This window comes from Acanthochromis polyacanthus, chromosome 10 (assembly GCF_021347895.1).
Source record: "Acanthochromis polyacanthus isolate Apoly-LR-REF ecotype Palm Island chromosome 10, KAUST_Apoly_ChrSc, whole genome shotgun sequence".
NCBI lineage: Eukaryota > Metazoa > Chordata > Actinopteri > Pomacentridae > Acanthochromis > Acanthochromis polyacanthus.
This window is the reverse complement of record NC_067122.1, coordinates 19,804,036-19,826,339: the sequence shown is the minus strand read 5'-3', so window position 1 is coordinate 19,826,339 and position 22,304 is coordinate 19,804,036. Positions and strand designations below refer to the sequence as shown.

Below are 22,304 nucleotides of genomic sequence, written 5' to 3'. Positions count from 1 at the left end.
TGGCTCCGCAATCAAATACCACTCGCAGAGAGCCCTTCCTGGGATGGCGAACACCATGGTGAGGTATATACCATACTTTTCCTGGTATTCCATGCAACTGCTCCTCAGCCACTCTTTCTGCATAGCCCTTTTCAATGACATCATTTAGACCACATGTATATTCCTTATGAAATTCTGGGTTGCTTATAAACCTCCTTTTTAATCCCAGTATCCTTTGCTTCGCCACTGTGAAGCTGTTTGGCATGTGAACATTTGGTCTCTTAAATGGCAACTTAAGGTAGTACCTCCCATCCTGTAAAGTTGCAGATTCCATAGCCTCCATAAACCTAATGTCTTCCCTGGACATTTCCTTGTGCTCTGAAGGTTGCTCATTAAAATCATGCTTATACTGACTTTTCAACATGACTTCCAAGTTAGTTACAGAAATTCTATTCACCACAACAGAAGGAAGCTCCATTTCACCAGTGCTTCCATTTCCATTTAAAGGACCATTGACAACCCAACCCAACACTGTTCGTATAGCATATGGAGCATTTCCACAGCTATTCACCACTTCCCATGGTTCCAATAACCAGGGAGCATTGGTTCCTATCAAAAGGTCGACGCTAGCGTCTATTAAAGGGATGTGAACCTTTGACAAATAAGGCCACTTTCCCAAATCAGCAGCAGTGGGGATGCTGTCTAAAGAGACTGGCATCTCCTTCTGTGTGAGAACTTCAGGCAAGGGAAAAAAGCACTTTTCTTCAAGATTTGAAACTTCGATTCCAGACAAGGAATAAGTGGGAACAACCTTTTCCTGTCCCATTGTTTTCAAGCAAATATGGGTTCTTTTTCCAACAATGTTCAATTGTCGCATAAGATTCTCTGAACAAAATGTAGCCGTGCTACCGGTATCTAAAAATGCATATGTTTGAATGATTACATTTCCTTTGGTGGATTTAACTTGCACGGGTACGATGCTGAGAATGCTGCGATCTTTTCCAGCCCCTATATGTCCACATGTCTGGGAAGCTGTTGAAAGGCTACCTGCTGGTAACTGGCCTGTTCGCTTTGGTTCAGCTTCGACCTTTGTGATGTGAAGAACTGTAGGATGCTGTCGATCACAAACCTCACACATCAAGCGTTTGTCACATTCACTGCTTACATGTCCATAGCGTGTCCTGAAGAAACCACATTAGATTTATTGGTTGCGTTATTATTTTTTAATCAGAAAAATTGTACATTTGCTTGTTCACCAAAACTCTATGATCAATTTGCTTGACTTTTCCGTTTGTTTCTAAAATAACTCATAACCTTACATAAAACCAAGTTTAATAACGTGACTTTGAACAGTCCATGCGATAAATATGATTTGTTATTCTCAGTTTTTCTCCCCCTTTGGGATTTGGAATGTTTTATTTTTTCTATATAATACGGATAATGTATAGGTATATCCCATTCAAATGATGTTATAGTTGAAGAGACATGTAGTTATGAAAAATGTCCACATGAGGACACTGCAGACCATCACATCTGAACGATATGTTTGGTAACTTAGGACTCCTCCCAGATTCAGCAGATGATGCATCTGCGGGCTTTGTTACAAAGAGAGGTCGGACGACAAAGAACGGTTATCTTGCTGCGATGCGAACATGTCGAAATATTTCCTTGGAATAATTCCTCACTGATCTTGGATTTCGTGTCTGCTGTGGCATATTATCCTCATTTGCACAAATGCGCCATCTCCCCGTATGTAATCATGAATTTACCGGATAGATCGAGCTCTGTGTGGATATATTTCTTGTTCGTGCTGCTGGATTGTTACTGGGAAGCGGTTTCTGGGCAGCTCTCTTATTCCGTCTCAGAGGAGGCCAACGTCAGGACTGTTGTCGGGAATATCGCTAAAGATCTGAACATCAATGTCCAGGATTTGGAATCTCGCATGTTTCAGATCGTTGCTGGATCAAAGAGAAAATATTTCGAGGTAAATCTAAAGACTGGTGCTCTCTACGTTAACCAGAGAATAGATCGAGAGGAGCTGTGTGGTGATGATCCCAAATGTTCACTTAGTGTCGAAGCAGTTATTAATAATCCACTGAAACTGTACCGGATTGAAATTACAATATTAGATGTGAATGATAACGCACCTTCATTTCTGAGCACGTCCCAAACAATTAATATCACAGAGAACACATCGGCAGGAGCGAAATTTCTATTGAAACAAACTCACGATGCAGACGTGGGAAAAAATTCAGTAAATACCTTCAAGCTGAGTCAAAATGAACATTTCTCTCTCGCGACACACAAGGGAGAGAGCATAACGGTAGAACTGGTTCTTCAGAAAGTTTTAGATAGAGAAAAACAGTCTGTGATTAGACTCACACTGACTGCGATTGATGGAGGAACACCTGCTAAATCAGGCAGTATGACTATAACGGTAAATGTTTTGGACATTAATGATAACGCTCCTGTATTCAGTCAAACTCTTTACAAAGCCAGTGTGCATGAGAATGCAAAGATTGGAACATCAATAATAACATTAAATGCTACCGATTTAGATGCAGGTCAAAACGGACAAATATCATATGCATTTATGGAAATAAACCGGGGGAAGCAAACTGATCTCTTTGCTATAGATGAAAAAACAGGGACTGTAACTAACAAGAAAAATATCGACTTCGAAGATAATAACGTTTTTGAGATTCGAGTACAAGCCAGTGATGGAGCTTCATCACCAATGACCTCGCATGCCAAATTATTGATTCAAGTTTTAGACGTCAATGACAATGCTCCGGAAATTTCTGTCACATCACTGTTGAACTCTGTGAAAGAGGATGCATCCATTGGCACCGCCATCGCTCTTGTTTCAGTATCTGATAAAGATGGAGGTAAAAATGGGATGGTGAACTGTAAAATTTCCAATAATGTCCCTTTCAAATTAGAAACTAATTACAAGAATTACTATTCATTGATCGTGGATGGTCCTCTTGACAGAGAAACTTCATCTCAATACAATATCAGCATCACTGCTACTGATGAAGGAAGCCCACCTCTGTCCAGTACCAGCGTTATTAATGTACACATCTCTGATGTAAATGATAACAAACCTCTGTTTACAGAAAGTGTAATCAATGTCTATGTGAAAGAAAACAGTCCTGTAGGAGCAGTTATAAAAACAGTTTCAGCAGATGATCCTGACATTAATCAAAATGGTCAGGTGAGCTATTCATTTTTACAGAATAACAGTGACTCACTGCCACTTTCTACAATGGTCAACATCAACTCAGAGACTGGAGATATAATCACTCTGCAGTCTTTCAACTATGAGGAATTAAAAACATTTCAGTTCAAAGTTCAGGCCACAGACTCTGGTGTTCCTCCACTCAGCAGCAACGTGACTGTCAATGTTTTAATTCTAGACGAGAACGACAACAGTCCCGCCATACTTGCGCCATATTCTGAGCACGGCTCCGTCAACAGTGAAAGCATCCCATATTCTGCTGAAGCAGGATATTTTGTGGCAAAGATCAGGGCTGTAGATGCAGACTCTGGATACAATGCACTGCTGTCTTATCACCTGTCTGAGCCAAAAGGAAACAACCTGTTCAGGATCGGAACCAGCACCGGAGAAATCAGAACTAAGAGGAGAATGAGTGACAATGACCTCAAAACTCACCCCTTGGTGGTGCTGGTCTCTGATAACGGAGAACCCTCCCTGTCAGCTACTGTGTCTATTGAGGTGGTGGTGGTTGAAAGCACCGCTGACATCCACACTCAGTTCAGACATGTGCCCATAAAGGAGGACAGTTTCTCTGATTTGAACCTCTATCTGCTCATCGCCATTGTGTCGGTGTCAGTCGTCTTTCTGCTCAGCTTCATCAGTCTCATAGCTGTCAGATGCCACAGGACAGACGGCAACTTCAGCAGGTACAGCGCCCCAATGATCACCACCCACCCTGACGGGAGCTGGTCTTACTCCAAAGCTACTCAGCAGTATGACGTGTGTTTCAGCTCAGACACGCTCAAGAGTGACGTAGTGGTTTTCCCCGCACCTTTTCCACCTGTAGATGCTGAACTGATCAGTATTAACGGAGGAGACACTTTTACCAGGACTCAGACTTTACCCAACAAAGAGAAGGTAAGAGAACAGCTCCAATAATTCCTCACTGCTGCACTTTTCATGTGGTGAAAGGATAATGACATGAGACAATTTATTCACGTTATTTCTTTATATCACGTCGCTGTCAGAACGCATGGTCGAAACATGATGTAAGAAACACCAAGAAGACGTAAGCTGAATTGTTTAGTTTTCAAGTTTTTACTATAGACTGTGGCCTTCTGGGAATTGGTTGCCGGTTTTCTTATTTGTCAATTCACGTTTTAACGCGAGGTTCGCTGACCGTGGTGCTGAACTCCACCTTAGGAACGTGTGTTTCTGGAAGCCTGCAGAGCAGAATCGCGATCAAAAGTAGCGTTTGCACATGCATACATATATACGTGTGTGTGTGTGTGTGTGTGTGTGTGTGTGTGTGTGTGTGTGTGTGTGTGTGTGTGTGTGTGTGTTTAAAAACAAATACATTATAACATAAGTAGTAACTATCAAACAATATATTACAGATGGCATAATGTGTTCTGAACAGGTCCATATTAGTAGCTGCACTTCCATTTTTAACCAATTTAAAAAATGCAGTGTATTTGTATATTCCTCATACTCCTGTGATTAAAGCCTTTTACTTGATTTTCTCTAAGTCTGTAAAACAAGTCAGAATAGTATAAGTAATGATGTATAGTAATGTGAATTTTTATAGTCCGTGGGATCCAAATTAGCTGTTATTCTTAGTTCTTCACCTTGTAATTTGAAATTCTGTTTGTTTGCTTTGTTCTAAATAATACAGGTATGTATATTCCATTCCAATGGTACTATAGTTAACGAGGCATGTAGTTATGAAACATGTCCACATGAGGACACTGCAGACCGTCACATCTGAACGATCTGTTTGGTAACTTGGGACTCCTCCCAGATTCAGCGGATGATGCATCTGCGGGCTTTGTTACAAAGAGAGGTCGGACGACAAAGAACGGTTATCTTGCTGCGATGCGAACATGTCAAACACCCCTTCGGGATAATTCCTTGTCGATCGTGGATTTCGTGCCTGCTGGACATACTGTCCAAACTTGCACATATGCGTCTTTTCTACCGATGACATAATTATGCATCTACCGGATAGATCGAGCTCTGTGTGGATATATTTCTTGTTCGTGCTGCTGGATTGTTACTGGGAAGCGGTTTCTGGGCAGCTCTCTTATTCCGTCTCAGAAGAAGCCAACGTCGGGACTGTTGTCGGGAATACAGCGAAAGATCTGAACATCAATGTCCAGGATTTGGAGTCTCGCATGTTTCAGATCGTTGCTGGATCAAAGAAAAAATATTTCGAGGTAAATCTAAAGACTGGTGCTCTCTACGTTAATGAGAGAATAGATCGAGAGGAGCTGTGCGGTAATGAACAAAAATGTTCACTTAGTGTCGAAGCAGTTATTAATAATCCACTGAAACTGTACCGGATTGAAATTACAATATTAGATGTGAATGATAACGCACCTTCATTTCTCAGCACGTCCCAGACAATTAACATCACAGAAAACGCAGCAGCAGGAGCGAAATTTCTATTGAAACGAGCTCGTGATGCAGACGTTGGAAAAAATTCAGTAAATGCCTACAAGCTGAGTCAAAATGAACATTTCTCTCTCGCGACACACAAAGGAGAGAGTTTGACTCCCGAACTGGTTCTTCAGAAAGTTTTAGACAGAGAAAAACAGTCTGTGATTCGACTTACATTGACTGCCGTTGATGGAGGAACACCTGCTAAATCAGGCAGTATGACCATTATAATAAACGTGTTAGATGCTAACGATAATCCTCCTGTATTCAGTCAAACTCTGTACAAAGCCAGTGTGTATGAGAACGTTAAGATTGGAACATCGATAATAACGTTAAATGCTACCGATTTAGATGCAGGTCAAAATGGACAAATATTGTATTATTTTGTTGAAATAGATCAAGGGAAGCAGACTGATCCATTTGTTATAGATGAAAAAACTGGGACTGTAACTAATAAAAAGATTATCGACTTTGAAGAGAACAACGCTTTTGAGATTCGAGTACAGGCCAGTGATGGAGCTGCTTCTCCTCTCACATCACATGCCAAATTATTGATTGAAGTTTTAGACGTCAATGACAATGCTCCGGAAATTTCTGTCACATCACTGTTTAACTCTGTGAAAGAGGATGCATCCATTGGCACCGCCATCGCTCTTGTTTCAGTATCTGATAAAGATGGAGGTAAAAATGGGATGGTGAACTGTAAAATTTCCAATAATGTCCCTTTCAAATTAGAGACTAATTATAAGAATTACTATTCATTGATCGTGGATGGTCCTCTTGACAGAGAGACTTCATCTCAATACAATATCAGCATCACTGCAACTGATGAGGGAAGCCCACCTCTGTCCAGTACCAGCGTTATTAATGTACACGTCTCTGATGTAAATGATAACAAACCTCTATTTACTGAGAGTGTAATCAATGTCTATGTGAAAGAAAACAGTCCAGTAGGAGTAGTTATAAAAACAGTTTCAGCAGATGATGCTGACATTGATCAAAATGGTCAGGTGAGCTATTCGTTTTTACAGAATAACAGTGACTCACTGCCACTTTCTACAATGGTAAACATAAACTCAGAGACTGGAGACATAATCAGTCTGCAGTCTTTCAACTATGAGGAATTAAAAACATTCCAGTTTAAAGTTCAGGCCACAGATTCTGGTGTTCCTCCACTCAGCAGCAACGTGACTGTCAATGTTTTAATTCTAGACGAAAATGATAATAATCCAACAATTCTGGCTCCATATTCTGAGCACGGCTCTGTCAACAGTGAGAGCATCCCATATTCTGCTGAAGCAGGATACTTTGTGGCAAAGATCAGGGCTGTAGACGCAGACTCTGGATACAATGCACTGCTGACTTATCACCTGTCTGAGCCAAAAGGAAACAACCTGTTCAGGATCGGAACCAGCACTGGAGAAATCAGGACTAAGAGGAGAATGAGTGACAATGACCTCAAAACTCACCCCTTGGTGGTGCTGGTGTCTGATAACGGAGAACCCTCCCTGTCAGCTACTGTGTCTATTGAGGTGGTGGTTGTTGAAAGCACCGCTGACATCCACACTCAGTTCAGACATGTGCCCATAAAGGAGGACAGCTTCTCTGATTTGAACCTCTATCTGCTCATCGCCATTGTGTCGGTGTCAGTCATCTTTCTGCTCAGCCTCATCAGTCTAATAGCTGTCAGATGCCACAGGACAGACGGCAATTTCAGCAGGTACAGCGCCCCAATGATCACCACCCACCCTGACGGGAGCTGGTCTTACTCCAAATCTACTCAGCAGTATGACGTGTGTTTCAGCTCAGACACGCTCAAGAGTGACGTAGTGGTTTTCCCTGCACCGTTTCCACCTGTAGATGCTGAACTGATCAGTATTAACGGAGGAGACACTTTTACCAGAACACAAACTTTACCCAACAAAGAGAAGGTAAGAGAACAGTTAGAATCAGTCCTCACTGCTGCACTTTTTTATGTGGTCAAAGGATCGTGGCATGAAACGGTTTATTAGTGTTATTTATTTATGTGACGTCGCTGTCAGAATCCATGGCATAACATTTACACAGACTCTGCTGTTGAAATACAAAGTATGAAACACCAAGACGACGTAAGCAGGATTCTTAAGTTTTTAGGCTGATCTTATTGAGTGTAGTGTGCTGTGAATTGGTTTCCCGTTTTTGTTATTTGCTGTTTACAGATAATTTTCATTCAAATGCGAGGTTCGCTGACCGAGGTGCTGAACTCTAGGTTAGGAACGTGTGTTTCTTGAAACCTGCAGAGCAGAACCTCGACCTAAAGCAGCGTTTCCACAGACGTACATATATGCGTGTATGTGCGTGGGTGTGTAAAAAAAACAACATTTTAACATGTTTAGTAACTGCCCAGCAATATAGCAATATATTACAGGTGGTATAATATGTCCTGAACGAGTCCATATTACTGGCTGCACCTCCATTTTTAATCAATTAAAAAATATATATCAATAAAAAATGGAGTACATCTGTATATTCCCACATACCCTTGAGATTAAAGCCTACTGCTTGGTTGTCTGTTAGTATGAAAAACAAGTCAGATTCTTTTAAGTAATTAAGTGTGGTAGTCCGTTTGATTCATATTTTTTGTAATTCTTCGTTCTTCACCTTGGGAATTAAGAATTTTATGTTTGTTTGTTTATTCCAAATAATAAGAGTATGTACATTCCATTTCAATGGTACTAAAGTTAACTAGGCATGTTGTTATGAAAAATGTCCACATGAGGACACTACAGACCATCACATTTGAACGATGTGTTTGGTCACTGAGGACTCCTCCCAGATTCAGCGGATGATGCATCTGCGGGCTTTGTTACAAAGAGAGGTCGGACGACAAAGAACGGTTTTCTTGCTGCACTGTGAACATGTCGAAATACTTTCTTGGAATAATTCCTCACTGATCTTGGATTTCGTGCCTGCTGTGACATATTATCCTTATTTGCACAAATGTGCATTCTCCTCGTATGTAATCATGAATTTACCGGATAGATCGAGCTCTGTGTGGATATATTTCTTGTTCGTGCTGCTGGATTGTTACTGGGAAGCGGTTTCTGGGCAGCTCTCTTATTCCGTCTCAGAGGAGGCCAACGTCGGGACTGTTGTCGGGAATATCGCGAAAGATTTGAACATCAATGTCCAGGATTTGGAGTCTCGCATGTTTCAGATCGTTGCTGGATCAAAGAGAAAATATTTTGAGGTAAATCTAAAGACTGGTGCTCTCTACGTTAATGAGAGAATAGATCGAGAGGAGCTGTGCGGTAATGAACAAAAATGTTCACTTAGTGTCGAAGCAGTTATTAATAATCCACTGAAACTGTACCGTATTGAAATTACAATATTAGATGTGAATGACAATGCACCTTCATTTCTCAGTGGGTCCCAGACAATTAATATCACAGAAAACACAGCAGCGGGAGCGAAATTTCTCTTGAAACGAGCTCGTGATGCAGACGTTGGAAAAAATTCAGTAAATACCTACAAGCTGAGTCAAAATGAACATTTCTCTCTCGTGACCCACAAAGGAGAGAGTTTGACTCCTGAATTGGTGCTTCAGAAAGTTTTAGACAGTGAAAAGCAGTCTGTGATTAGACTCACTCTGACTGCGATTGATGGAGGAACACCTGCTACATCAGGCGCTATGGCCATTATAATAAACGTGTTAGATATTAACGACAATCCTCCTGTTTTTAGTCAAACTCTGTACAAAGCCAGTGTGTATGAGAACGTTAAGATTGGAACGTCGATAATAACGTTAAATGCTACCGATTTAGATGCAGGTCAGAACGGACAAATAGTGTATTCTTTCGTTGAAATAGATCAAGGGAAACAGACTGATCCATTTGCTATAGATGTAAAAACTGGGACTGTAACTAATAAAAAGAATATAGACTTTGAAGAAAATAACGCTTTTGAGATTCGAGTACAAGCCAGTGATCAAGCTTTGCCGCCAATGACCTCACATGCCAAATTATTGATTGAAGTTTTAGACGTCAATGACAATGCTCCGGAAATTTCTGTCACATCACTGTTGAACTCTGTGAAAGAGGATGCATCCATTGGCACCGCCATCGCTCTTGTTTCAGTATCTGATAAAGATGGAGGTAAAAATGGGATGGTGAACTGTAAAATTTCCAATAATGTCCCTTTCAAATTAGAAACTAATTACAAGAATTACTATTCATTGGTCGTGGATGGTCCTCCTGACAGAGAAACTTCATCTCAATACAATATCAGCATCACTGCTACTGATGAAGGAAGCCCACCTCTGTCCAGTACCAGCGTTATTAATGTACACGTCTCTGATGTAAATGATAACAAACCTCTATTTACAGAAAGTCTAATCAATGTCTATGTAAAAGAAAACAGTCCAGTAGGAGCAGTTATAAAAACAGTTTCAGCAGATGATGCTGACATTGATCAAAATGGTCAGGTGAGCTATTCGTTTTTACAAAGTAACAGTGACTCACTGCCACTCTCTACAATGGTAAACATCAACTCAGAGACTGGAGATATAATCAGTCTGCAGTCTTTCAACTATGAGGAATTAAAAACGTTTCAGTTCAAAGTTCAGGCCACAGACTCTGGTGTTCCTCCACTCAGCAGCAACGTGACTGTCAATGTTTTAATTCTAGACGAAAATGACAACAGTCCCGCCATACTTGAGCCATATTCTGAGCACGGCTCCGTCAACAGTGAGAGCATCCCATATTCTGCTGAAGCAGGATATTTTGTGGCAAAGATCAGAGCTGTAGACGCAGACTCTGGATACAATGCACTGCTGTCTTATCACCTGTCTGAGCCAAAAGGAAACAACCTGTTCAGGATCGGAACCAGCACCGGAGAAATCAGGACTAAGAGGAGAATGAGTGACAATGACCTCAAAACTCATCCCTTGGTGGTGCTGGTCTCTGATAACGGAGAACCCTCCCTGTCAGCTACTGTGTCTATTGAGGTGGTGGTTGTTGAAAGCACCGCTGACATCCACACTCAGTTCAGACATGTGCCCATAAAGGAGGACAGTTTCTCTGATTTGAACCTCTATCTGCTCATCGCCATTGTGGCGGTGTCAGTGATCTTTCTGCTCAGCCTCATCAGTCTAATAGCTGTCAGATGCCACAGGACAGACGGAAATTTCAGCAGGTACAGCGCCCCAATGATCACCACCCACCCTGACGGGAGCTGGTCTTACTCCAAATCTACTCAGCAGTATGACGTGTGTTTCAGCTCAGACACGCTCAAGAGTGACGTAGTGGTTTTTCCCGCACCGTTTCCACCTGTAGATGCTGAACTGATCAGTATTAACGGAGGAGACACTTTTACCAGAACACAGACTTTGCCAAATAAGGAAAAGGTAAGACCATACTTTCTTTTGTAGAGCTGTAATGTCGGCTCCCATAGCATAACGTAAAAAGAAAATGTGCATTTACATTTGTGTGTGTGTGTGTGTGTGTGTGTGTGTGTGTGTGTGTGTGTGTGTGTGTGTGTGTGTGTGTGTGCGCGCGCGCTGAATCTGCATAACATTTACTTGATCTGAATAAAAAGTAAATTAATTAAAATAGGAAACATACATTTAGCTTCTTCACAGCTGTTCGTAATGCTTCTATGCCACTGCGTGGAGATTCGAATTTTCAATAATATTATCGCCTTTCAACTTGCTTACTTTGTTCTCGGTGTCACACAATATCTAAAGTCATTCTAACTGCTTAAAACTCAACTTGAGAACAATACGAATTTCCCCCAAGCACTGATATAAAAGGCGTTTATTAAAAAGAATAACATAATCAGTTTCCTCTATGACAATGCAAAACAATACTGCAAATTGTGTCAGTGTGTTGTGGCATTTTGGTGACTTCCTAATCCTTCATGGCACGTTGTTTTAGAGCCATCTCAGGTTGCGTTTTTATTGTCATAGACGACTAGTCTTGCTGTCTGAATATTTTGTAGTGTTTTAGCAGCAACATTTTATTCGTGTGTTTAGGTCAAACACTGTGCAGTATCTTTAAAGCTTGCCTGACCTCAAGTGTGCTTTGACTATCACGTTGCGTCGGCATCATGATCCTCTGTCCATGGTTCTGAAATATTAAGTTGTTTACACCCTGCGACGCTCAAGGTTTTGCAATACAGTGAGATTTGAATAAGTTGTCATTTTAGCGATCACTCCTAACATGTGACTGCATTTTGGTCAAAATCACCAACATTGCAGTGCCTGACTGTGTTGATTTCAGTGCAGTGCAGTTACTTCAAATGGCCATGAGGCGACAGTCTAGACCGTAACACCGCCAGCCAGTCGTTGTCGTGTAGAGGCCCCTCCTACATTAAAAGGATCGACGTTTTTGTCAGGGCTTTGTTAGAATGAGAAGCAGGGCGACGAGGGATGGATATAGAGAATACACTGGCATTTATTTCAGCCTTTCTAAAGACCTGTCTGTACTAAGCGAACTGCAGGTCATTACAAGTATCTATGACTTGTAATCGTTGTGTGGAATTATGCATCTGCCGGGAAGAAAGACCTCCATTGGAATATATGCAGTGTTTGTTTTCTTGGAGTCTATCTGGGGAGCAGTGTCCGGGCAGCTCTCCTATTCCGTGTCAGAGGAGGTAAACCTGGGGACTTCTGTTGGAAATCTCGCCAAGGATTTGAACCTTAATGTGCAGGACTTGGAATCACGTATGTTTCATATTGTTACTGGATCAAAGAGAAAGTATTTTGATGTAAATCTGAAGTCGGGGTTTCTTTACGTCAGTGAGAGAATAGACAGAGAGGAGCTCTGCGCGAAAGCTACAAAATGCACAGTAAATGTAGAGGCTGTGATTAACAGTCCACTGAAACTTTATCGCATTGAGGTTAACATTCTTGACGTGAATGATAACCCGCCGTCTTTCACTGCCAAATCACAAACTATCGATATAACGGAGATCATTTTGCCAGGAGCTACATTCCCTGTGCTATCGGCCTACGATGCAGATGTGGGAAAAAATGGCATAAACACCTACAAGCTAAACCAGAATGAATATTTTTCTTTAGCAGTACACAGAGGAGAGAGTGTGTCAGCCGAGTTAGTTCTTCAGAGAGCATTAGACCGAGAAAAGCAGGCTGTCATTAAACTCACACTGACGGCTATAGACGGGGGCACACCGCAAAAGTCAGGCACGTCAGAGATCATTATTCATGTCTTAGATATAAACGACAATATTCCAACGTTTACAAAAACACTGTATAAAACAAGTATAACGGAAAATGCACCACTTGGTACGACAGTAGTTACAGTGACTGCAACTGACGCTGATGAGGGGGCAAACAAAGACATTGTGTATTTGCTAAATTCAAAAGACCAGGACCACGTCTTGGAAATATTTGAAATAGATTCGAAAACAGGAACAATAACAGTTAAAGAAACAACTGACTTTGAAACAAATCCTGCTTTTGAAATTCGTGTGCAGGCCACCGACAAAGGACAGCCTCCGTTAACAGCACAATGTAAAGTGCTCGTGGAGGTGGTGGATCTAAACGACAATGCGCCTGACATCACAGTGACGTCGCTGCTCAGCACAGTAAAGGAGGATGCTGAAATCGGCACTGCCATTGCACTCGTTTCAGTTCTTGATAAAGATGGGGGCAAAAATGGCGAAGTCAAATGTGAGATATTGAATTCTGTTCCGTTTAAATTAGAGATAAATTATAAAAACTATTACTCCTTGGTTATTGGTGGAGCTCTGGATAGGGAGATGATTTCTCACTACAATATTACTATCAAAGCCATGGATGAAGGTAGCCCCCCTCTCTCCAGCACCAGCGTGGTTCTTATTCAGGTTTCTGATGTAAATGATAACGCACCTTGGTTTTCAGAGTCTATAATTAATATGTATGTGGAAGAAAACAGTCCAGTGGGGACTGTTTTGAAAGCAATATCTGCAACTGATGCTGACTCGAGAGAAAATGGTCGAGTGAGCTATTCATTAGTCAGTGATAACAACTTAGTGCCGCTGCCTACAATGGTCAACATAAACTCAGAGACTGGAGATATTATCAGTCTTCAGCCTTTTAATTTTGAAGAGTTGAAAACGTTTCAGTTCAAAGTTCAGGCCACAGATTCTGGTGTCCCACCTCTGAGCAGCAACGTGACTGTCAATGTTTATATCCTGGATGAGAATGACAATAGCCCCGCGATACTTGCGCCATATTCTGAGCACGGCTCCGTCAACAGTGAGAGCATCCCATATTCTGCTGAAGCAGGATATTTTGTGGCAAAGATCAGGGCTGTGGACGCAGACTCTGGATACAATGCACTGCTGTCTTATCACCTCTCTGAGCCAAAAGGAATCAACCTGTTCAGGATCGGAACCAGCACCGGAGAAATCAGAACTAAGAGGAGAATGAGTGACAATGACCTCAAAATTCACCCCTTGGTGGTGCTGGTCTCTGATAACGGAGAACCCTCCCTGTCAGCTACTGTGTCTATTGAGGTGGTGGTGGTTGAAAGCACCGCTGACATCCACACTCAGTTCAGACATGTGCCCATAAAGGAGGACAGTTTCTCTGATTTGAACCTCTATCTGCTCATCGCCATTGTGGCGGTGTCAGTCATCTTTCTGCTCAGCCTCATCAGTCTAGTAGCTGTCAGATGCCACAGGACAGACGGAAATTTCAGCAGGTACAGCGCCCCAATGATCACCACCCACCCTGACGGGAGCTGGTCTTACTCCAAAGCTACTCAGCAGTATGACGTGTGTTTCAGCTCAGACACGCTCAAGAGTGACGTAGTGGTTTTCCCCGCACCGTTTCCACCTGTAGATGCTGAACTGATCAGTATTAACGGAGGAGACACTTTTACCAGAACTCAGACTTTACCCAACAAAGAAAAGGTAAGGCACGCTCAATTTTATTTGTGTGAAAGGGGAAGTTATTTTACTTTGGGGTCAACATAATGTAATGTACGTTTTATTACAGACTGAATTGTTGAAAAAAAAATTGTCTTACTCTGTGGTTGCACCAGAGTTGTTGCTCTAAGTTCTTGACAGTACTTCAGTTTCCAGCAAATAACTTTCATCTTTGACTACGAAAGTATTTATTAGCTGCAGGTACACTTGCTTGTAATTTGAAAGGGAGGTCATAACTTCCACTTAGTTTTTGCCTCGATGTCACATAAAATTTGGTCGCGCGGTGCTCTTCATTTATTGACAGTGGCGTTTTCATGTTGCTATCCATGTTACTGAACGCATGTTCGGCATACGATTCGCTTGAAATCTCCATGACGTGCACAGTTTACTGTATAGGTATGTTCTCTTGCAATATTGAGACTTTGTTCAATATATGAAGTTCAGTTGTAGGTGTACATATATCGTAATGTCAAGAATGATTAGTCTAAAAAACAATGCAAATGGTTGGGGGGGGCAAAGTCTTTGCAATATATCTTTACCCCATAACCATCTATCTTGTGCAACTTCAGGTTTTATCTTGAAAACTTTTACATTTCAATTTTCTGACTAATGAATTCTGTTTGCACAATTGCAAGTTTAACTACACAGTGTTTTACTTGTGTTAGAGGATCACACCTCAGTGTTAACGTCGAATATCTGATGCTGATTCTTTACTACACCCCCAGTGCACGCAATTTCAGAAACTCTGTATTGGACATGCATTTTAGAATTTATACAAATTCTGACTCTAACTGGTTATGCCACTTGTAATTAAGTGATTGTCAGCGTTTCTGAATGAGGACAGATATTTTACAGTTACTGATAACTTGTGCAGTTTCTGCAAATGACCACATAGCGACGCTATAGACCGTGACATTAAAAATCGTCAAGGCTCCTCCCAGAGTGTTAACGGAACGACTGTGGTTTTCATCACAAAGACACACGAGAAGAGAGGGACGGCATAATGGAGTATTCGTCTTTAAACATAAGACAATCGACATAGTGTGGCCTTGTACTCTGTGACGTCTTATCATTTTCACGGTGGACGCAAAATTGTGGATATATTCTTTGTACTCTTTCGATGGAATTATGCCTTTACCGAATACTAGGAGGTCCATTGTTGCAAGCCTTGTTCTTGTGCTGCTGGATTGTTACTGGGAAGCGGCGTCGGCGCAGCTCTCTTATTCCGTTTCAGAAGAGGTAAACCCAGGGACGAATGTCGGAAATATCGCCAAGGATCTGAACCTGAGTGTGCAGGATTTAGAGTCCCGTTTGTTCCAAATTGTTGCATCTAAAAGGAAATACTTTGAGGTTAATCTAAAGACCGGATTTTTGTATGTAAATGAAAGGATAGACCGAGAGGAGCTTTGTACAGATGAACTCAAATGCACCGTCAGTGTCGAGGCTGTGATTAACAATCCGTTAAAGCTTTACCGAGTGGAGATAGAAATTAGAGATGTAAATGATCATTCTCCGTCTTTCAACACAAAATCACAAATACTGGACATTGCAGAGAATACTTTGCCCGGATTTAGATTTGCGTTATCGGAGGCGAGCGATGCTGATGTGGGTAAAAATGGTGTTAGTGCGTATAAGCTCAGCCCAAATGAATATTTCAGTCTGGCGACACAAAAACGAGGAGAAAGTGTATCTCCAGAGATAGTTTTACAGAAAGCATTAGATCGTGAGAAAAAGCCAAATATACAGCTCCTGTTAACTGCGGTAGATGGAGGTTCCCCACCAAATACAGGAACATCAGAAATTGAAATAGATGTACTTGATAATAATGATAATGCACCGTTATTCAGCAATAGTCTGTACAAAGTTAAAGCGTTAGAAAACATTCCGGTTGGTACTGCGATTTTCACCTTAAACGCGACAGATGCTGATGAAGGATCGAACAGTGAAATAGTCTACTCTCTTCGGAGTAAGGATCAGGACTATATTCTGGATATTTTCAAAATTGACCCTGAAACGGGGATCATTTCAGTAAAAGGCAAAATTGACTATGAGGAAAGAAAAGCTTTCGAGATCAGAGCGGAGGCGAGGGACAAAGGCCAGCCCCCACTGTCTGCTCATAGTAAAGTGCTTGTAGAAGTAATAGATCTAAATGACAATGCTCCTGAAATCACAGTGACGTCACTTCTGAACACAGTGAACGAGGACGCTGATGTCGGTACTGCCATTGCACTTGTCTCTGTTCTAGACAGAGACAGTGGAAAAAATGGGGAAGTAAAATGTGAGATCCTCAATACAGTTCCATTCAAATTAGAGACAAATTACAAAAACTATTACTCTTTAGTTGTTGACGGACATCTAGACAGAGAGTTGACTCCCCAGTACAATGTCACAGTTTTAGCTACCGATGAAGGGAGCCCTCCTCTTTCAAACATCAGCGTTATCACTGTCTACGTTTCTGATGTTAATGACAATGCCCCTTATTTTCCAGAATCTGTAATAAATGTTTCTGTGAAAGAAAACAGCAAAGTAGGAACAGTCATTAAAACAGTGACTGCAGTTGATGCTGACATCAGTAACAATGGACAGGTGAGCTACTCATTTTTAGACGTTAATGGTAAATCACTGCCCCTCCCTACACTGATAAACATAAACTCAGAGACTGGAGATATAATCAGCCTGCAATCATTTAACTATGAGGAGCTAAAAACGTTCCAGTTCAGAGTTCAGGCCACAGATTCTGGTGTTCCTCCACTCAGCAGCAACATGACTGTGAATGTTTTTATTCTGGATGAGAACGACAACAGTCCTGCAGTACTTGCACCATATTCTGAGCACGGATCCGTCAACAGTGAGAGCATCCCATATTCTGCTGAAGCAGGATACTTTGTGGCAAAGATCAGGGCTGTAGATGCAGACTCTGGATACAATGCACTTTTGACTTATCACCTGTCTGAGCCAAAAGGAAACAACCTGTTCAGGATTGGAACCAGCACCGGGGAAATCAGAACTAAGAGGAGAATGAGTGACAATGACCTCAAAACTCACCCTTTGGTGGTGCTGGTCTCTGATAACGGAGAACCCTCCCTCTCAGCTACTGTGTCTATTGAGGTGGCGGTGGTTGAAAGCACCGCTGACATCCACACTCAGTTCAGACATGTGCCCATAAAGGAGGACAGTTTCTCTGATTTGAACCTCTATCTGCTCATCGCCATTGTGGCGGTGTCAGTCATCTTTCTGCTCAGCCTCATCAGTCTAATAGCTGTCAGATGCCACAGGACAGACGGCAATTTCAGCAGGTACAGCGCCCCAATGATCACCACCCACCCTGACGGCAGCTGGTCTTACTCCAAAGCTACTCAGCAGTATGACGTGTGTTTCAGCTCAGACACACTCAAGAGTGACGTAGTGGTTTTCCCCGCACCTTTTCCACCTGTAGATGCTGATCTGATCAGTATTAATGGAGGAGACACTTTTACCAGAACTCAGACTTTACCTAATAAAGAGAAGGTAAGACATACTCAGTTGTATTAGTGTAATAGAGTGACTCTGACTAATCTTTGAGTTAACTTGATGTGAGTGGATTTCATAATATTCTAACATTTGGAAAAAAAAATTTGGCATGCTTCCTGATCACACAATTTCTATGCTATCTCTGAATTCTACAAAGTATTCATATTTACTGCAAATTGTTTATAGCTTTGCCTACAATAACAATTATGAGCTGCATATAGGTGTTCATTTCCCAGACACTTGTTCATTGCCTCTCCGCTACATAAAGTTTGGTTGTACATGATGGGGTTTTGTAGTATACTAAAAAGTTGCTGCGTTTGTGTTTTATTGACAATGAGAGAGAGAGAGAGAGAGAGAGAGAGAGAGAGAGAGAGAGAGAGAGAGAGAGAGCGTGTGGTCATTACAACATAGTAAAAATTGTTTTTAATGGTGGTGTAGATAGAATATTTGTAAGCCTGTGTAATAGCACTACATGAATTTAGACTCCAGAGAGCCGCTGTCCATGGTTCTGCAAAACTGGTCTTTCTTTCAGGTGCTGTCCGTGGTCCCGATAGTCTGAAGGGCAAATTTTGCAGGTTGTAATGTTTGTAACACATTTATAGTTATTACAGTTTATAATACCACAAAGAAATTATATAAGTGCATGTTCACATAGTATGATTGCTCTATAAATAATTTAACCACTTAGCAAGGGTTTTGAAAATTCACACCTTAACTAGTATATTTGTAGGCACAGATTTATTTCTATTGTACCATAGAATAAATATTTTCGCTTCTGGTTTGGGCCGTCTTTCCTCATACAAAAGTGTCACAAGACGTCGCTCGAGACCACGCAAAAATCAAGTGATCAGTATTTGAAACACCTCCTCAAGTCGTAAAAAACACTCAAACGTCATCACGTTTCTTTGCTTTGTGAAAAACAGTGCACAGACGAGTGAAGCCTGAAAGAGTGCAGATCCTTCGCGAGAATGGATACATGAATATCTATCTATATTTCCTCATTTTTCGCGAATAGGCCTAGTGGCAGAAACCTGGGGTTTGTCACTGTTGCCTAAACAGCGATGGCTGCTCGGAGACAATGGGATAATACTGGGAGTCTGTTCTTCGCTCTCCTTTGTCTCTGCGAATGGTCCGTGGCTCAGATATCCTATTCCATTTTCGAGGAAGTAGACAAAGGCACTGCAGTGGGAAACCTCGCTAAGGATTTAAATCTGAATGTTCAGCAGCTCCAGTCCGCGGGTCTTCAGATTACATCTGGGTATAAACAACATCATTTCGACATAAATCATGACTCTGGAGTACTTTTCGTTAGCAAGAGGATAGATCGGGAGGAGCTTTGTCCTAATACGGTAAAGTGCTCCTTAAATATAGAAGCCATACTAAGCAATCCTCGCAGCCTGCATCGAATTGAAGTTGTGATAAATGATATTAATGACAATGCTCCGTCTTTTCTGGAAGAAACAACTACAGCAGATATGTCTGAATCTTCATATGTCGGAGAAAGGCAACCACTGCCTATAGCTCACGATGCAGATGTGGGCACTAATTCGGTCAAGACTTACAAATTAAGCCCGAATGATTATTTCTCTTTGGATATACAGAGCAATGGTGATCAAAGCGTGTCTGCTGAATTAGTGCTGCAGAAAGCATTAGATCGAGAAAAACAGGCCGTTATTGAACTCACTCTGACTGCGATAGACGGAGGAAAACCTCCCAAAACGGGGACATTACAGATTCAAGTAAATGTTCTGGATGTAAATGACAATCCACCCGTGTTCAGTAAATCTCTCTATAAGGTCCAAGTGGTTGAAAATGCAAATATTGGCACAACGTTATTAATGCTCACTGCAACTGATTTAGACGACGGTGTTAATGGTCAGATAACATACTCGTTTACGGAAAAGGGGCGTTTAAACCCCGAAGACAAATTTTCCCTTAATGACAATACCGGAGAAATTACCGTTAAAAGCAATTTTGATTATGAGCAAAATCAGGCATATGAGATTCGTGTTCAAGCACGAGACAAAGGCAACCCTCCTCGCAGTGCACATAGCAAGATTTTAGTTGAAGTCATTGATGTGAATGACAACGCTCCGGAGATCTCGGTGTCATCACTCATGAGTCCAGTGAGAGAAGATGCTGAAATAGGCACAGCTGTAGCTATGGTGACCATCACCGATAAGGACGGGGGCAAAAACGGCGTGACAAACTGTAAAATCAAAGGTTCTGTTCCATTTAAATTAAAATCTAACTATAAAAACTACTATTCGTTGTTGGTTGACGGGCCTCTTGACAGGGAGAGTGTTTCCCAATATAATATATCAATTGCAGCCACAGATGAAGGAACACCTTCACTGTCGAGCACAAGCGTAATTACTATTCAAGTTTCTGATGTAAATGACAACCCCCTCAATTCCTGGAATCTATTATCAATGTTTATGTAAAAGAGAACAGTCCGATTGGAACTACAATCCATAAATTGACTACGTTAGATTCAGATTTAAATGAAAACGCAAAATCAACGTATCATTTAATCAATAGCTCGCCTAAGAGCACGCAGTCGACTTCAATGGTAACTGTTAATTCAGAGACTGGAGATCTAATCACCCTGCAGTCGTTTAACTTTGAGGAGTTGAAAACATTCCTGTTCAAAGTTCAGGCCACAGATTCTGGTGTTCCTCCACTCAGCAGCAACGTCACTGTCAATGTTTTAATTCTCGATGAAAATGATAATAATCCAACAATTCTCGCTCCATATTCTGAGCACGGCTCCGTCAACAGTGAGAGCATCCCATATTCTGCTGAAGCAGGATACTTTGTGGCAAAGATCAGGGCTGTAGATGCAGACTCTGGATACAATGCGCTGCTGTCTTATCACCTGTCTGAGCTCAAAGGAAACAATCTGTTCAGGATCGGAACCAGCACCGGAGAAATCAGGACTAAGAGGAGAATGAGTGACAATGACCTCAAAACTCACCCCTTGGTGGTGCTGGTCTCTGATAATGGAGAACCCTCCCTGTCAGCTACTGTGTCTATGGAGGTGGTGGTTGTTGAAAGCACCGCTGACATCCACACTCAGTTCAGACATGTGCCCATAAGGGAGGACAGTTTCTCTGATTTGAACCTCTATCTGCTCATCGCCATTGTGTCGGTGTCAGTGATCTTTCTGCTCAGCCTCATCAGTCTAATAGCTGTCAGATGCCACAGGACAGACGGAAATTTCAGCAGGTACAGCGCCCCAATGATCACCACCCACCCTGACGGGAGCTGGTCTTACTCCAAAGCTACTCAGCAGTATGACGTGTGTTTCAGCTCAGACACGCTCAAGAGTGACGTAGTGGTTTTCCCCGCACCATTTCCACCTGTAGATGCTGAACTGATCAGTATTAACGGAGGAGATACTTTTACCAGGACTCAGACTTTACCTAATAAAGAAAAGGTAAGTTCTTTTCAACATCTGATTCCTTTTCAGTGAGTGAAAACTCCATCGACAGCTACCAACCCTGTCTAACTGACTTGTACAGGTGTAATAGTCATTTGCAAGTCCATCTGTGTTGACTTAGGCGTAAAAAAAAACACCTAAACAGAAAACTTAGTTATGCATAAAAACGTCCCATTGTACTCATTAGCGGCTGCTTCGAGGGACTGATTCACAATTAACTGAAAGTGAGGCAAGTGTGATTGTCTTCATCAATGTTGTGAATGTTGTCACCTGTCAGTGTAAAACTCCAACAGACTGCGTAGACGGCCAGTGTTCATACAGACTGATACTACTTAATGGGGCAGACGCTCTCCGTGGTGCTGATGTATCTCTGCGCTCCTCAGTCTTCATTGTATGTTTGACTTGACAAACTATGATAAACTAGTATTACAGGCGAAAAAAAATAACTTTCTGGTGAGTCTGCGCCCTGTCAGCTTCTACGAAATTAAATATTTTGCCCTACATGATAATATAGTTTATATAATGTGTTTAAAAATTATATTACTATATATGTTCAGCACCAAAACCACATGCAACATTCATATATTGTCAATGATGTATTTAATCTCCATTTACCTGGCGTGTTTCACTGTTTATAGTATTCTGGTTTTGCAACAAAGCAACATATTGTTTGACGGAGTCTGGTATGATATTTAAGGAAAACAACGAATTTGCCAGATGTGGTTAAATAATAGGTCGTGGTTCAAAATAAACGCAAGATGTCGCTGGAGACCACACATTCACTTGTGTTCATTAATGACATTA

General features: G+C 41.6%; 5 protein-coding genes across 7 annotated transcripts in view; all 5 read left to right on the top strand.

The window, feature by feature from the left end:
• LOC110967045 (protocadherin alpha-C2-like) overlaps window positions 1-22,304 on the top strand; it is a 112,795-nt gene that overhangs the window by 13,553 nt on the left and 76,938 nt on the right. Inside the window, exon 2 of one of the 3 annotated variants that reach the window (XM_051954311.1) lies at window positions 3,719-3,906. The exons of the other annotated variants lie outside the window; for them this stretch is intronic. Coding sequence (XP_051810271.1) covers window positions 3,719-3,906 — 188 coding nt within the window. The remainder of the gene's footprint in view (window positions 1-3,718; window positions 3,907-22,304) is intronic. 3 annotated transcript variants of the gene reach the window in all.
• Window positions 5,024-7,665, top strand: LOC127535723 (protocadherin alpha-10-like). Its single transcript, XM_051954326.1, has one exon. The coding sequence runs from the start codon at window positions 5,191-5,193 to the stop codon at window positions 7,648-7,650; it is 2,460 nt and encodes an 819-aa protein (XP_051810286.1). The 5' UTR covers window positions 5,024-5,190; the 3' UTR covers window positions 7,651-7,665.
• Window positions 8,409-18,617, top strand: LOC127535798 (protocadherin alpha-8-like). The gene is made up of 3 exons (XM_051954649.1): window positions 8,409-10,810; window positions 14,323-14,533; window positions 18,591-18,617. The coding sequence occupies exons 1-3, from the start codon at window positions 8,424-8,426 to the stop codon at window positions 18,615-18,617; spliced, it is 2,625 nt and encodes an 874-aa protein (XP_051810609.1). The 5' UTR covers window positions 8,409-8,423.
• On the top strand, window positions 15,138-21,802 carry LOC110947046 (protocadherin alpha-3-like). Its single transcript, XM_051954648.1, has 3 exons — window positions 15,138-17,844; window positions 21,287-21,497; window positions 21,794-21,802. Exons 1-3 carry the CDS (start codon window positions 15,677-15,679, stop codon window positions 21,800-21,802), a joined length of 2,388 nt encoding a protein of 795 aa, XP_051810608.1. The 5' UTR covers window positions 15,138-15,676.
• On the top strand, window positions 18,087-20,629 carry LOC110971964 (protocadherin gamma-C3-like). The gene has a single exon (XM_022222378.2). It carries the CDS (start codon window positions 19,120-19,122, stop codon window positions 20,500-20,502), a length of 1,383 nt encoding a protein of 460 aa, XP_022078070.2. The 5' UTR covers window positions 18,087-19,119; the 3' UTR covers window positions 20,503-20,629.

What these genes read in the sequence shown, in the direction of transcription:
- LOC127535723 (XM_051954326.1), top strand. Translation starts at nt 5,191, where the DNA reads ATGCATCTACCGGATAGATCGAGCTCTGTGTGGATATATTTCTTGTTC.
- LOC127535798 (XM_051954649.1), top strand. Translation starts at nt 8,424, where the DNA reads ATGTGTTTGGTCACTGAGGACTCCTCCCAGATTCAGCGGATGATGCAT. An exon ending in ACAGACGGAAATTTCAGCAG is followed by an intron (nt 10,811 to 14,322) that starts GTACAGCGCCCC and finishes AAATTTCAGCAG; the next exon opens with GTACAGCGCCCCAATGATCA. An exon ending in CTTTACCCAACAAAGAAAAG is followed by an intron (nt 14,534 to 18,590) that starts GTAAGGCACGCT and finishes TCTTTCTTTCAG; the next exon opens with GTGCTGTCCGTGGTCCCGAT.
- LOC110947046 (XM_051954648.1), top strand. Translation starts at nt 15,677, where the DNA reads ATGCCTTTACCGAATACTAGGAGGTCCATTGTTGCAAGCCTTGTTCTT. An exon ending in ACAGACGGCAATTTCAGCAG is followed by an intron (nt 17,845 to 21,286) that starts GTACAGCGCCCC and finishes AAATTTCAGCAG; the next exon opens with GTACAGCGCCCCAATGATCA.
- LOC110971964 (XM_022222378.2), top strand. Translation starts at nt 19,120, where the DNA reads ATGGCTGCTCGGAGACAATGGGATAATACTGGGAGTCTGTTCTTCGCT.